The sequence below is a fragment of the Fusarium tjaetaba genome, assembly GCF_013396195.1.
Source record: "Fusarium tjaetaba strain NRRL 66243 chromosome Unknown NRRL66243_c0000226, whole genome shotgun sequence".
NCBI classification, from domain to species: Eukaryota; Fungi; Ascomycota; class Sordariomycetes; order Hypocreales; family Nectriaceae; genus Fusarium; species Fusarium tjaetaba.
Window position 1 is genome coordinate 230,148 of NW_023501422.1, and position 14,515 is coordinate 244,662.

The 14,515-nt window shown below is 48.5% G+C and overlaps 6 protein-coding genes across 6 annotated transcripts; 4 read left to right on the forward strand and 2 right to left on the reverse strand.

Moving 5' to 3' along the window:
* Window positions 1-1,225: 1,225 nt before the first annotated feature.
* Window positions 1,226-3,044, forward strand: FTJAE_9866 (glyoxal oxidase precursor; the record flags this gene model as incomplete). Its single annotated transcript, XM_037356830.1, has 4 exons — window positions 1,226-1,385; window positions 1,445-1,604; window positions 1,689-2,188; window positions 2,242-3,044. 4 exons carry the CDS (start codon window positions 1,226-1,228, stop codon window positions 3,042-3,044), a joined length of 1,623 nt encoding a protein of 540 aa, XP_037203110.1.
* Window positions 3,045-3,813: 769 nt separating this feature from the next.
* FTJAE_9867 (uncharacterized protein) lies at window positions 3,814-6,420 on the forward strand (the record flags this gene model as incomplete). Its single annotated transcript, XM_037356831.1, has 1 exon — window positions 3,814-6,420. One exon carries the CDS (start codon window positions 3,814-3,816, stop codon window positions 6,418-6,420), a length of 2,607 nt encoding a protein of 868 aa, XP_037203111.1.
* Window positions 6,421-6,786: 366 nt separating this feature from the next.
* On the reverse strand, window positions 6,787-7,726 carry FTJAE_9868 (LOT5; the record flags this gene model as incomplete). Its single annotated transcript, XM_037356832.1, has 2 exons — window positions 6,787-7,402; window positions 7,449-7,726. The coding sequence occupies 2 exons, from the start codon at window positions 7,724-7,726 to the stop codon at window positions 6,787-6,789; spliced, it is 894 nt and encodes a 297-aa protein (XP_037203112.1).
* Window positions 7,727-8,054: 328 nt separating this feature from the next.
* On the forward strand, window positions 8,055-8,638 carry FTJAE_9869 (uncharacterized protein; the record flags this gene model as incomplete). The annotated part of the gene is made up of 2 exons (XM_037356833.1): window positions 8,055-8,070; window positions 8,121-8,638. 2 exons carry the CDS (start codon window positions 8,055-8,057, stop codon window positions 8,636-8,638), a joined length of 534 nt encoding a protein of 177 aa, XP_037203113.1.
* A 256-nt stretch (window positions 8,639-8,894) lies between these two features.
* Window positions 8,895-10,575, reverse strand: FTJAE_9870 (cellobiose dehydrogenase; the record flags this gene model as incomplete). The annotated part of the gene is made up of 2 exons (XM_037356835.1): window positions 8,895-9,914; window positions 9,961-10,575. The coding sequence occupies 2 exons, from the start codon at window positions 10,573-10,575 to the stop codon at window positions 8,895-8,897; spliced, it is 1,635 nt and encodes a 544-aa protein (XP_037203114.1).
* Window positions 10,576-12,585: 2,010 nt separating this feature from the next.
* On the forward strand, window positions 12,586-14,471 carry FTJAE_9871 (uncharacterized protein; the record flags this gene model as incomplete). Its single annotated transcript, XM_037356836.1, has 3 exons — window positions 12,586-13,304; window positions 13,365-13,745; window positions 13,799-14,471. 3 exons carry the CDS (start codon window positions 12,586-12,588, stop codon window positions 14,469-14,471), a joined length of 1,773 nt encoding a protein of 590 aa, XP_037203115.1.
* Between the last annotated feature and the right edge of the window lie 44 nt (window positions 14,472-14,515).

Consider the following 14,515-nt stretch of genomic DNA (forward strand, 5'->3'; position numbering starts at 1 on the left):
CAAAATACCGATTATATGGTTCCTGAATTGTGAAGAGTATCGACACCTCGAGATATTGAAAGGTGAAGCGTTTTGCGAAAGGAACGCAACTTACAAGACTCGGGAGAACCACGATTGTATCACAACCATTCCGTTGAATAACTTTACCTGGATCTACCGAAAGTTGTGAAAACCGTTGATCGTCGAGTCGTTACAGAAAACGGCAGGCTGATATAGGCTCCAACGGTTCCCTAAAGTTTATCAACGAGGCTTGTCGACTACTCATTTCGAAAACGGCTTTCATCTGAACTGTCGACATCATTGCCGTCCACTACCGAGACTCTTCTGGTTCAGTTTAATTGAATTTCTGCCAAAAGCTTCCCAAAACGTCTGTCGACTACTTTACGCTGAGACAATTCCACCGATTGTGCGGGAGTTGGCGTCCGTAAACCGGAAGCGGCACCATTGGACAAAGCATTCTTTGTCCTTGATTCAATCCAGCACCATCAAAGACCCCGGTGGCTCAATCCGGCAGTGTGGCAGTGACCTCGACGTTGAGATCTGAACCACGCGTTGGAATTCAGGGTCTCGGATTCTCAGCGGGGCTGGCCAGACTATTCGCAAGAGTGTGCGACCGTCGAGCAATAAAGGTATCCCCAGCCATTACAACTTTTGGTTTCAATATTTCCTCTTTGATCCCTTCTTTCGTTTCTTTTTGAATCAATATTGTTCGGAAAGGGAATTTCGAGGGTTACAGAAACTCATCATCTATCTGACTGAAACTCCACAAAACGTTGACGGTGAGTACACTCCCACACTTCCACTTATACACTCACTTCACCATGATCGGAACTCGACTACAACGACTCCATAAAGAAGCATCTGTATTTTTAAAATACACAATGAACATAATTTTGCTCATATCTCCTCAAGGAAATGGTCTTTGAGAAATGGCTCTTTCCCATTTCGCGCATTGAGCCGTACCTGCGGCGGCTATCCGCTGCCAGCTGGCTTCCGCCTGAGTCCCTCCTTCCGTTTGATGCTCGAAAACAATGCTCTTTCCCTCCTTTGTCAAATCTGGACGATTGCTTGCGCTTTCCTTTAGACATGCACTTTTCTTCTTCTTCTTCATCATCATCACAATTCTAACATCTCTCATTTAGATCGCCTCGTTGCATCGTCCACTCCTTCAAATATCGCCTCTCGAAGGCTGAATTTCAAGCCTGAACAGGCCAATACCATCAAGATGCTTAAATCACTCGTCACTCTTTCAGCTGGCCTAGTAGGAAGCGCCCATGCTTTCTGGCGCATGGAGTGTCCTGGCCGTGTTGGACTTGCCCGTATTGATCCCATCGTCGATCCTGGCACAGTTTCTAAGCATGCCCACGCAATTCATGGGTCTTCCAGTAAGTCACGAACAATACAAGAAGCAGGGCGCCCAAAGAGCTTCGCTAATATCGCATAGACTTCGCCGAAACTGTCACCACCGAACAACTCCTAGATGCCGATTGTACATCGTGTCGAGTAACACAAGACAAGTCTTCTTACTGGCATCCTGCTGTGTATTTCCAAGATGGCGATTCTGGAGAGTTCGAGCTTGTTCCTCAAGTGGGTGGTATGCTTGCGTAAGTGCCTCTTTAAGAATACTAGAAAAATATCCATGATCCTGAATGGTCAAACACAACGAACTTGAAGCTAATGCTCTATAGTTACTACCTCCTCTTTGGAGATAACGTAACAGCTTTCCCTCCTGACTTCCGAATGCTATCTGGTTCAAATGACCGAAGAAGCTACACCATCGGTGATCCAAGCAAGCCAGACCCGGAGAAGTCTATGTGGCAAGCTCTCGGTCAGACCACGCAAAGCGATCTAGCTCAACGGGCACTCGGGTTCAACTGTCTGAACTACCAAAAAGCCCCCGAGGGCACCCTCTATCGTCACTACATGCCTGATAAGGCTTATCTCGATGCGAACTGTGCTGATGGCATCCGTCTTGAAATCATGTTCCCATCGTGCTGGAAGGGTGGTGATGCTGTTGACAGCCAAAATCACAAGGACCACGTCGCATTTCCCGATCTAGTTATGACAGGCACTTGCCCTGAGGACTATCCTGTCCGCCTACCCAGTCTCATGTATGAGGTCATCTGGAACACGGCCGCTTTCTCCGATCGTAACGGCCGCTTTGTCTTTGCCAACGGAGACACTACCGGTATGTTTAAGCTCATGTCTCAAAATAGTACGCGTTTTGACCTCTTTTATTAGGCTACGGTTTACATGCAGATTTCATCATGGGCTGGGAGGAAGAGTTCCTTCAGAATGCCATCAATACTTGCACCAGCGAAACAGGAAGAATCGAGGACTGCCCTCTCTTCGACGTTGTTAGCGAACAGAAGGCCACCTCATGCGAGATGAAACTTCCCAAAGCTTTGGCCAACGAGGATGTGAAGGGTCCTATGAAAGAGCTGCCAGGCGGCGATGGAGTTACTTATGGAGATGGCTCTGACGTCGAGCAGCCTGACCCAACCGATGGTGCTCATGCACCCACATTGACTTACTCACCTGGCGACAGACCAGAGAACTCTGCCTCGCCTCTTCCTGGTCAAGTTTTCAAGGTGTCGTCAGCCTATGGGGCTGCGGCTCCTGGCGCAAGCTCCAAGACCACTGCTAAAGATGTTCCATCATCCGTTGAACAGAAGCCATCTCTGTCCACGGATGAAGTCCTCATCCCCACAATTGCCGCTGGAGATGTGGGCGCGGCTGCACTCAAGGAGTCTACGATTGCTGAGCCTCTCCCAGCTTCGGCACCTACAACCACCCCAGCACCGGAACTGCAGCCTGTGACAGATACAAAGAGCTACTTCAGCACACAGTTTGTAACAAACGGTAACCTCGTGAGCAAGATCCTCTGGGACGAGGAAGTGGTCTATGTGACCGATCTCCAAGAGGAAGTTGTGGTTGTTACTGTTACATCAACTGCTGTTGTCACACCCTCAGCGGCACCAGCCAGGAGGAGACGCCGTGGAGTTCACCTACATGGGCATGGGCATGGACATCGATATTTCTAACATTTAACAATGGGATTAAAAAGAAAAACAAAAAAAAAAAAAAAAAAAGGAAAAAGATATCTGCTTCTATTGTCTGGCTGGTTCCAGGTGTTCGTATGTTATGCATGGTTGGAAGAGGAGCATTTGGCTTGGAGGTTTTTTTTCTTCATAGGAGGACAATGGCAGCCCACGAGTTTGGGAACATGTATGTAAACTTAGAGAGAAACAACCTGCTACAAATACAGGAATGATGAATGACCATAACTCGTACAGCCAATTTCGAGGATTAATCTCCCTGGTGATTACGTATTTCCGATATTCCCAGCTGAAAACTGTGTGATAATCCATGTATTTTCCTATTGTTTCGAAGCAGGCTGCAACTCTACGGTTTGCCGTATACACATTATGGTCATATGCCTGTCTAAATGACGAATTAATTCAGGGTTTCTTGAATCTTCCGAAGCCAAGATGGTATAGCTATCTTAGAGTGTCGTGAAGCTGGTGTCGTGGTTTGCTGAGGCTGGAATGGGTTACACCTAGCAACACATTCCTCATGATATTGAACTGAGACCCTGGAAATAACCTCAGCAAAAACGTCGACACGCAATTCAAGAATTAAGATGAAAGCGGGCTTTTTCCCTTTGAAGGGTTTCTTCTTCGTTTGGCTTCCGCCATTGCACGTTGTCTGTCCTTTTCAAGCCTCGTGTACTTACCTTATTAGTTCTCGATGCTCACGAAGCACTTCTGCTGGCTAAGGGTTTTTCAAGATTCAGCTACGGCAGTGTAAATAATGATGGATCTCTCAAATATTTCACGGAGAGCCATTCATGGAGCTGGTGGACTTGGTCTCGGATGGATCCTCACATTTTCCATTGGTGGTGCAATCCTCCTTTTTGCGGCGATCGGCTTTCTTCTTACTTGGCGCGTTAAGTCTCGAGATAAAGAGGACGCGACTACTGTATATCAAGTTTCGGAAAACGTCGAGGACCATAGACGATCCATCTTTACAAAGCGGCTGGTCAAGCGCAAATACGCCATGTCAAGATCAGTCAGTCGACTCTCGCTCTCGCTGCCACCAGTATTACCACCACTCCCGACATATAACAGCTTTACCTTCTTCGGCGGAAACGGAAAACGAGGACGATCAAGTAGCTGGGTTGAAGAGGATAGATTCCACGGTCCAAGAGTCAGCAGGAGCCGTCGCGATAGTCTCTTTAGTCGCGATGGATGGTTGGGAAGAGCACCAACAATTCCAACTCTCATGACGGATGACGACCTAGAAAAGGCACAAGATAGTCAGGAGCTTGAGCAAGGGATCAAAGTCCAAAAGCGACAAAGCGTCGAGACTCTCAAGCCAAGCAAAACTGCACCTGAGCTACCCATGCCAGAAGATGAGGCTCAGACGAGTCCCGTGCGAGCTCCGTCAAGAGCTCGTGTACGAGCTTCTGTAACAGATACAGATCTTCGAGATATCCTTCGAAGTACGGAACAGCGACTCCGAGAAGGAACGAGCCGTTCGCCAAGCAAGAACTCGCGCAGCTCACCAACAAAACGTTCACCACAGAAAATCTCATCAGTGAGAAGCACACCACGCAAGAACTCTCCCACCAAGACGCCGCATAGCCACAGGACCATATCATCTGAGGACTCAACCAATACAACTGGAACAGTTCGCATTTCAAGGATTCCGCCGAGCCCTACCAAGAGAGCTACTATTCATGTGGTACCTTCAGATGCGCAGAGTCGACAGGTTTCTACTAGCTCGATTGGAAGTGCTGCGAACAGCCTGATTGCTGAGGCGACGCAAGAGCTGGTACTACCAGGAGGACTGTCAAGCCCAAGCCGAATGAGAGGGCGTCAATGGGACGCTCCGGAAGACCAAAGTCCCGAGAAGCAAGACCCTCAAAAGAAGGCCTCAAACAAAAAGTCTGCAAAAGAGGATAGCCCCGATAGACGGGCCTCACAAGATAGCCAGGCATCAAGTTCACTTTCAACACTGTACAGCGCCAATGACCCCGAAGAAAAGGACCAGCCAGATCCATTTGTTGAGCGCAAGACTCCTGGATTTATGAGTTCCGAAAGCAGAGGATCTTTGTTTGGAAACCGAGCATCACACAAAAGGGGAAGGAATTTGAGCATATCGATCCCAGGTGGACAGTCTATCTTCAACACAACAGGACAACTTCGGCCTTCGTTTGTAAGCACACAAGCTGTTGGAGGCCCTCCCATCTCCTCATACTTGCAACCGCCACCAGAGCGATTCCAGCGTAATGATACGTACTCACGCGATCAAGATGGTATTGCTCTTGCGTTCCCTGTCAGCAATTCATACACCAGCATCCTGACACCATCTGTGACGACTACCGAGGGGGATAGCACACTTTCACTCGGAAACAGGATGAGCGAGAGCCCCAAACCTGAAGTACCGGAGCGTGTGAGGCCACTGCTGCAAGAGAACAGACATAGCGTGGCGACAGTACCGAGCCCCTCGACAATGACTTCTTCGCCATTCGACGAGCAGGATATGTTATCGTTATTAATGGGCACCGCACCCAAGAGAGCACTCCCCGAGCCACCAAAACATATCGCCCAAGTCGACCAGATCGTCATGCCAAAGCCAGTGTCGCCAATGCCGAGACGAGAGTTCTCACAGCATCTAAGACAAATGTCCTCAACAGCGAATACCATATATCATGATGAGCAACCGATGGACTCCCCAAGCGCTATTTCTACAGGATCACCCCTTCGCCGTTCCATCTCACGCTCGAAGAAGGATATGCCGAGTCTTGCACCGCCGACAGTACCAAGCATGGGATCCCTTGGAAATTCGATCATGGAGCTCAGGAGGATGAACAGCGTGGTCAGTTCTTATAGTGGTAACTCATTAGGATCTTCTGTCAACGAGCCTGATTCGCCGACACTGCCGATGTTGAACTTGACCAGCAGCTTCTCGCGAAGAACTATAAATCCAGTCACGCCGAGAGCAAGCATGTCTGGTCGCCAAAACTACCTCAATCTCGGAAGTCCTAACAAGAACTCGTCGGGATCAGTTGTGCCACCCATGCCAACTCGTCCACTACCACAAAGCCGCAGCAATCGTTCAAATTTAGGAGTTGAAATACGCGAGGATGATATTGATGAGGGGAAAGAGAATCAAGAACCACCTTCGACATCAAGTGGGCTCAGAGAGACACGAAGGAGTGCGAATATGGGACGTGATACTCGCGACTTGAGCCAGGCACCCAGCAAGACCAAACTTGGAACTGTGAGTGAGCTCATCGCTGAAAGCAAACGCGACAGTAAGCGTAAGAGCGTGGATTCGATTGGATTATACGACGCGGATGGATTTTTGAAGAGTTCGCCTGTGGATGCGAAGGGACGATGTCTACGCATGTAAATGGAAAGCTCTAATTCTTCTTCATCATTTTCCTTTGGCTTTCTTTTGTTTATCGAGGACTCACCATCTCATGCAACATCAGCAGGCTAATTTATGCACTTTTTACTGGGGATTGATTGGCTTTACCGGGAGCTTTTGGACTCGTAAGTTTTATTGGATTGGTATGTAGGTAGCTTAGGTAGAAGCTCGTTGGATATATACCCTTCGGACGTAATCTTAATAGAAGATCGTATTTATACTGGCTGCGTTGAAAATAAAAGGTTCTTTTCTCGAGTTGCTATATCAAGCTGAAACTCCTAATACATCGATCAATTTTGTCTTATTTGCCCTAACGCCCTGCCATGTACTCTTGTGAGGTATCGTCTATTACTCCACTCGTGGTCGCTTGTTCTCAGGATCAGCAGCGACTGAGGTTTCGGCTGCATCAGCGCCCTCAGCTTCATCGCGATCTCGCACTCTTCCTGCGCCTTCTCCCAGTTCTTCCTCTTGACCCTCAGCGCCAGGTCCAATCCAATTGCCATCTTCGTCGAAATACTCGTTCACGTTATCCGCTGTAATCCAGCCGCCGCTACCAGGCATAGGAGGCGGTAGGCCGCCATTGCTAGCACCACGCAGAACGCCCGTGAAACCCTCAATGGCCTGGTGCTCCTCGCTGCCCTCGAAGACAATACGATCATACTCATCCTCGTCTTCTTCGCCATCGTTGGGGTCAGGGTGAAGGTCCGAACAATTGGCCATGGCGTCGTACAGTGCCTTAGCGACACTGGACTCAGAATCTGATTTGGGTGGGATGATGGTAAGGTCTATTGTGCTAAAATCATCGTCTTCGGCACCGCCGTCTGAGAATTCAAGCTGCATCCATACAGCTTGGGTACGAGGCGCATCTGTTTCGGGACCTAGCTGTTTGATCGCGTGGATGGATATCGAGGGATAAGGAATTGAGACACCTGCCTCAACCTTGGGACTAAAGATAGTCAACGCTCTTTGTGATGTTAGTTTGAGTTATACCATTAAAACATTAGACTTACTCTGAGTTCACAAAGACATCCACTGCCTGCTCTATAAGCTCCTCGACATCGCCATTTATGCTGTCGCCTTCAGGAGCACTAGGCTTCTCGCTTGAGTCGGCAGGAAATAGAGCTAGACTGCCGCATTGCGCCTTGGGAATCCATGCCTTTGCGCCTTCGAGATGGTAGTGAAGAACAGGCTTTCCACTGACGAAGCTTTCGGGCGTTGTTGACTGGTACTCGGCCAGAGGCGTATAGTCTTCGGCCTTTGGCGGCGTGCGTATAGTCGTTGGCAACATGACTGGGTGTTTGGCGTGAACTGGCTTGTTTGGAGTGGAGGGGTTCACCAGGCAGCTGAAGAAAATGTATATCGCCATGAAAGGTGGGAGAGCTTTATCGTCGACCGAGTCTTATCGATAAGCTTATCGCACTATGATGACCAGACAGGCGCGTCGCTTGACCTCAACCTCAAACTGACTTACACACTCAACTTTACACGATTCCAAATTGCCTCTTCTCTATACACAGTATCTATAATTAAATATTACGGGAGAAAGATATCTGCAAGATCTTGTAAAAGTGCTTGAGCCGATTTCCTAATACCCCAAGATTGGCATAATTGCCAACATGCGCGACAACAAGCGTAGGCTTCACTCACACACGATGCACAGCAAAAAGCTAATCCATCCTCAGGATCCCATCCTCTTCTGGAGCAAGTCCCTTTGACAGTCTCTCCATTTGTGTCGCTTCCAACAGCGACAACACTCTCGTATAACTACAAGACTATGCCCTCAAACATCCCACCCTCGTCCTTGGGCATCGAGGCAGCATCAGATAACCCCGCAGGCCAAACCAGGCCCAAATATGTGGTATCCAACTCTGGTCATGCGGCACATCCAGAAGACATCATCGCCTCATGTCGCGCACTTCAAGCTTACGTGACCAAAATGCAAGAAGATGCAGAGCGTGAACTCCGAGAATTTGATGAGAAGATCAAGGCGCGTGAACTCGCGGAGAAGAGGAGAGTTGCGCCTGGCTGGCTTGATAGTGAGATGCACATGTTGGAGCCCGAGAGGAGTACACCGGCGCAGCAACAAGGTGCCGGAAACGTACCAGAGCATCAAAACACTCAGAGCGGAACCGACACGAATGCGACAGAGGACCAAGGTGCAGAATTGGACCGAGTATTTGGCGGTATGGCTCTGAAATAACCCACCTAAGTTGACATCTTACGAATCACGATAAACGGCGCAAGATATAGTTCTATAAAGCCTTGCTCTTGTTAATTTTACGCAATGGTTCTTTTTCATCACAAGACCGTGGAGTTTAGGAGCTTGTTGCTCAACAGTTGCGAGCTCTATATCTAGCTTTTGTCTATTTCTTAATGGTGGGCACAGAACTATACTATACATCTGATACATTCGACACTCTTCAGTTTTCCCTGACCACAATGGCATGGATATTCATTTAGTGTCGCTTGGAGGAAGCAGCCAAGATCTTGCTAGCGGCATGTGCAGCAGCAACCATAATGGAAGCCTGGGTATTTCCAGTAGGAACCTCAGGATGCATGCTACCATCGACGACAAACAGATTCTTGGTTCCCCAAACTCGGGTGTCAGGCCCAACAACGCTCTTGCCATCGTTCTTGGCTCCCATATTAGCCGACCCGAGATGATGGTTGCCACTGTACGAAACCTCTAGAATAGTGTCCGCGGTGACATTGCTAGGCACGCTTAGAACGCTACCAGGCTTACGTGCGTAGCTAAGAAGTTCGGCGACAAAGGTCTTGAGAGCATCGCGGTCACCCTCAGTATTGAGGAATGGCTTTTGGGTGATGTTGGTGTTGCCCTCAGGAGTAATCTCGAGGGTTCCGTGAGATGTGAGGCCGTGGGTGAGATAGACCTTGGCTGAGATGGTGTTGTTCTCAGGGGCATTGACTGTACCTTGCACATAGCGGGTCACTCCATCACTGCCTTCGACGCTCTTCCAGAAGTTAAGACGCTGAGCTGACTGCGAGAGAAGGCCACTTCCTTCGGCAAATAGCTCAATAGTCTCGTCGCTAGGCTCAGTGAATGCCTCTTTGGGAAGGGCTTGAAGCTTATTCTTGGTCTGGAAATCCACGACAACAATGGGATGGTCCATAAGCCGCTGACCAACGGGAAGGTCGATCCACTGAGAGGCAGGAGGGAGCTTGACGTTCGTAGAGCCGGACTGTACAATGCGGATTTGCTTCTTTGGTCCAATGCCCGAGTTGAAGAGGATTCGAGGTGTCGAGTGAGTGCCAGATGAGAGGACCACGGAACCGCCCTTGCTCAGCTTAATGATCTCACGAGAGCCGTCGTCATGCTCTGCTTCGATCCCGGTAATGATAGGGCCCCTGCGAACAGCACGGATGACCTTGGCGTGAAGCTGCAAGCTGAAGTTGTCAAGGGCCTGTGCAGCGGGTAGAATATCACGAACGGGGCCACCTCGAAGTCCATTGCTGATCTAAGTGATGTTAGAGCTTTCTCCCAAGTACAGGGATCAAACTTACCAGCCAAGGGGGATGCGTAAAGATCTTATCCTTCGTCTCGACGTTCTCAAGAGCATTGACTTCATCCCAACCATTGCTCTCAAGGAACTTAGACATAACCTCAAATGCACCATCATCATAGCGCTTTCCATCGGTCGAGGGAAGAATGCTCCCGGGCATGCGTTCGAAAACGCTCTTGGCAGCATCGGACACTCCATCCTCCCATCGCCATCCCCTAGGCCAACCCTCAAAGTCAGCAGCTCGGGGCTTGACAAACATGAGAGCGTTCAACATGGTAGATCCACCGAGCAGGCAACCTGCTGAGGCAGCAATGTCTGTGCACCACTGAATGGTCGGTGAGATATCCGTGTAGTAGGCCATGCCTGGGACATCGTATGCGGTGACGGTTTTGTTCCACCTCATCAAGTCATCCCGGTTACCCGTTGAGTAGAATGAAGGACCACCACGCTCAACAAGAAGAACCTTGTGGCCAGCATTGGCAAGTCTCTCGGCAACAACCAGACCCGAAGCACCGGCATCGGCTATGATGTAGTCGTAGGTGGTTTTCCGGGTGGTAGTGTTACCAGCAGAAGCAAGGCCCAGCAGAGCCGAGCCGATAATAGTGGCGAACTTCATTTTTAGAGCCGGAAAAGACAAAGAGGAAATGGCCTGAAACGCAAGTCTTGAAGAATTGCCAATGCCCTTTTTATATCCATCGTGGGCAGAGCATCTTGTAAGAGATTAGATGAGATTGATAAACTCCCCACATATGGTTGCTGGATCGAGCATAAGTGCCGACGCTGAGTGGATTGCTGGTGGGTAAGGGTAACATTAAGCTTGTTCTTCAAAGTTATCAGATGGGGAATCGACAGGCATTAAGACATTTAGTTTAGCACTGTTGTCATGGCATGGCCGAGTTTTAATACCTCATTTGGATGGAATCACAGAGTGGTGCTCTTGGTTTACTCTTTTATGTAAAGGTAAGGCACTGAATTTGTGCCATGTCATGTCTACGCATTGCCTTAAGTCTGTTCAAGGTGTCCAACTGTACAACTAGTGAAGTCCTTGGAGTTAGAGAAATCAACCAACGTCAATACACGTGAATTTCTATTCAAGTACGTGGCAATGGACTACGTCAGCTTCACCTCTATGGAGCCTGTCCATGTCGTCCGTTTATTCCGAAACCCTGGTTCTTGACGCTTTATATTATCAATTTCATCAGATAAGATCTTGGCTAAAAGTTCTTCCATCAATGGAGCCCACGAAGCCGGATGGCCGCAGGCATGCAAGAGAAGCTTTGTAGAATAAGATATAGGTGATGTTCCTGCATGCAAATGCCTGATAAAGAAATTCAATAGCACTTGTGCTTATGTTCTGTGTTCAGAGAATAACAGTTCAAAGTAAGCTAAATTGCAGAGTGTTTAACATTTACACCCGCTTTTACATGTCAAGATCTTCTGAAGAAGCATGAGATTATCATAAGTTCAGAGGCGGGAAAAGAACTTTACTCCGACCACGGGTGAGCTTTCTGCCAACATGAGTCCAAATTGGCCTACTTGGCGACTTGCATTGATGAAGGCATATATTTTGCTGTCAAGTGGCCGCTGCTCTAATCGAGAACTGATAAAATTTTCGTTCCGTGTTCTAGCAAAGAACCGTCTGAAAAGAGATTCGTGATTACAATGTGAGGGCCCAGCTCGTGTTTTTCAGAGCTTAAACTCAAGATGTTGGACCAAATAACTTCTCATCACTTACCATCACTATTTTAGCTCGGAATATCTCTATAATTGAGTACTATATGGCTAAAGGTGTATCGCGAAGCAAATAACCATTATATTGTTTCTCCAATTCACGAGTTTGGTACATTGTGTCATGCTAAGGTAGATTGCTATGCTCACTCTGTCAGCGACTCATGACCGTGAATCACAATGAATATTCATAGTGAGGCTCCGGACCCATCTACCTCTTTTAAATCAATGAATCCTCGTACTTTTTGGTCAACCAAAATCTTGTGTAACCACATTTTGCGGATAGTGGCATTTCCTCGTCGACTTCACGCTTAGCCAAGTGAGTAACACCGCTTGACCACGACATCAATATTCACACTTTAGGGCAGAACAATAGTTTTGAAGTTGTTTTATTCAAACATGTAGGAGGATTGTAGGTAGTTATAATTTGCGTCACGACAAGGGCAACTCTGAAGCATTTGTGTAGTGTTTTAGTGGGTTAACTGGCGAGGGCAACAATCGCCAGACACTTTACCTACCTATAGGACACACGGTATTTTCAAAGCAAGACGTAGCAGCTAATTTCTGCAGGTTCACAAACTCTACCACGGCCACGCTTTTACAAGTAACGTAGTTGTTCGTCACTTCAATGGGATGGATGCCTTCATCGACCGAGGGCAGTGATAAGGAGTGGATGATTCAGAGGGTGCCTTCGATCCCCGAAGACAATCTCGCTCCACACTTCTTCATCCATTGTCAATTATTCAGCCGGTATTTTCATCCCATTGTTCTTTATCTTCGCACGTTGGTGATACCTTCATCCCCATGCCGCAGGTGATATAGTGGGGACAAGTGTGCGCGGCAACTCTATTGTTCTTAACAACTCTCCAACACTCGATTTGTCTCCGCGGCTACAAATATGTCGAGCTTGCTAAATACCAAGGGCAAGCATTTGCTTAGCCCACAGCCTGAGCCTCAAAACACGAAGAGGTGTCGGGCTATATATGTTGTTGAGTCGCCAGGAGGAACGATGAGAGAGACAGACCCTGCAGCTTTCCACCGGCCAAGGTTCTCGAACATGTCCGCCACGCAGGGTAAGTCAAATGAGACCAGATTTTCTAAGATCGTGGAACCAGACCCGGGACCAACTACTGGATCCCTCGCTGCTAGCTATCCGCTTCGTCCTGCCGCCAGCCGTCAGAGAACATACCAACCACAACAAAAAGAGGAACAAGACGAAGACCACGCCACTCTTTATCTATACACAAACCATGACCTCTCCCAGCAGCATCTTAGCACTCTCTCTGTTCGCGAGAAGCTCCGAAAGGGCATCGCCATGGGCTTTGCTAACACCCTAGCACATACGAATGCCACACAAGATGTGCTTCAACAAGGTTCACAAGGAAGCCCAGGACTGCAACCCATGGATACCATGACGATTAGTGGAATGATGACGAAAATGGATATGCATTATCATATGGTGCCTGACCTTTCTCGTCTTCACTCCAAAGGAGTCAGTAATCGCAAGATAGCGGAGATGGTCAACCAAGAGCTGATCAACACCGCGCCTGGAGCCACTGGACGAGCCGAATTTCTTAGGAAGAGGTCCCAGCATATCAAGGCTCGAGAGGTTCCGGTGTGAGTGTCTACCATCATCATATATCCGTGTTGGTAGTTCATACTTACAATTCTTCCTAGACGAGTAGCTAGTGAGCGTCTTCATATCATTACTGAAACTGCCAACAACAATCGTTATGCACCCTTTCCAATTCTCAATCTCCATCCTGAGCGCCTTATGCGTGTTGAGCCCTTTCTCAACAAAAACGACACGTCTCTCATTGTTCCTCTAAATTCGGAAGGATTGATGGCGTGGCTTGAATGGGCATGTCGCCGCTTCGGGTACTGGAAACTTGAACTTGACTCACTTCATTTCAAGCATGACATGGTGAGGAACAAGATGCTGAAACGGAGTGTGAGCCTCGGCACACACAGTCCAGAATCGGTCGAGATCGCAGACACTGTGGATGCCCTCAAGCTAGATGCTCGAAAAGGCAGCATCACTTTGTATGAGGCAAACGTGTGAGTTATCTTCAGGGGTGAATATGAACACAATACTGATTGCTGATTTGAAGTACGTGCGGAAGCCCTCTGCAGCAACAGAGATGGACATGGTTCAAAATTGTCAAGCCGCTTCTTGATATCAAAGGCCCCGTGCCAGAGAAGTATGGCGCGGGCGATGCCACTATGGTGTTTGCCATTCCCACATCGAAGATAAAGAAGATTAAGGAAGAATGGGACCCGCCCTTGGCCGTTCCTCGAGCCAAAAGCCAAGAGCCGTCCCAGCAAGATGCCTCTGCACAGCTTGGAGACTTCGGACGGCTCAATTTGGAGTCTTACACCCAAGAAGCGACACGCCAACTGACGCTCGAATGGAGATACAGCGAGAAAGGCATTCCAACCTTTGCAGTGACGCCGCATCCATGGTACATGAAGAAGTTCCCTCCAGACTTTCTCTGGATAGAGGATGCCCCCATCTACTCTGCCGACGAATCCTGGTGGGATCAGCTTGGTGAGAAAGCCATCAGCGATCGGGATCACTGGCACTACGTCCAAGCCCTCATGTCAGGAGACATTTGTCTCGTTGAGGCCAAGTCAAAGAAAGGAGGTAGATGGATCAAAGTCGCACCTCAAGTACCGAAGGGCAATACTGGGCGAGCTTCGATGTCCAGTCCGGGTGTTGGGAATTATCAATCCAAGATGGCCTTGGCAGCATCTGGGCTGCGCAATGAGATCCAGCGACATTGAGTATGATCAACCAATAGAGTTTGATATCAAGTCGGATGCAGGTA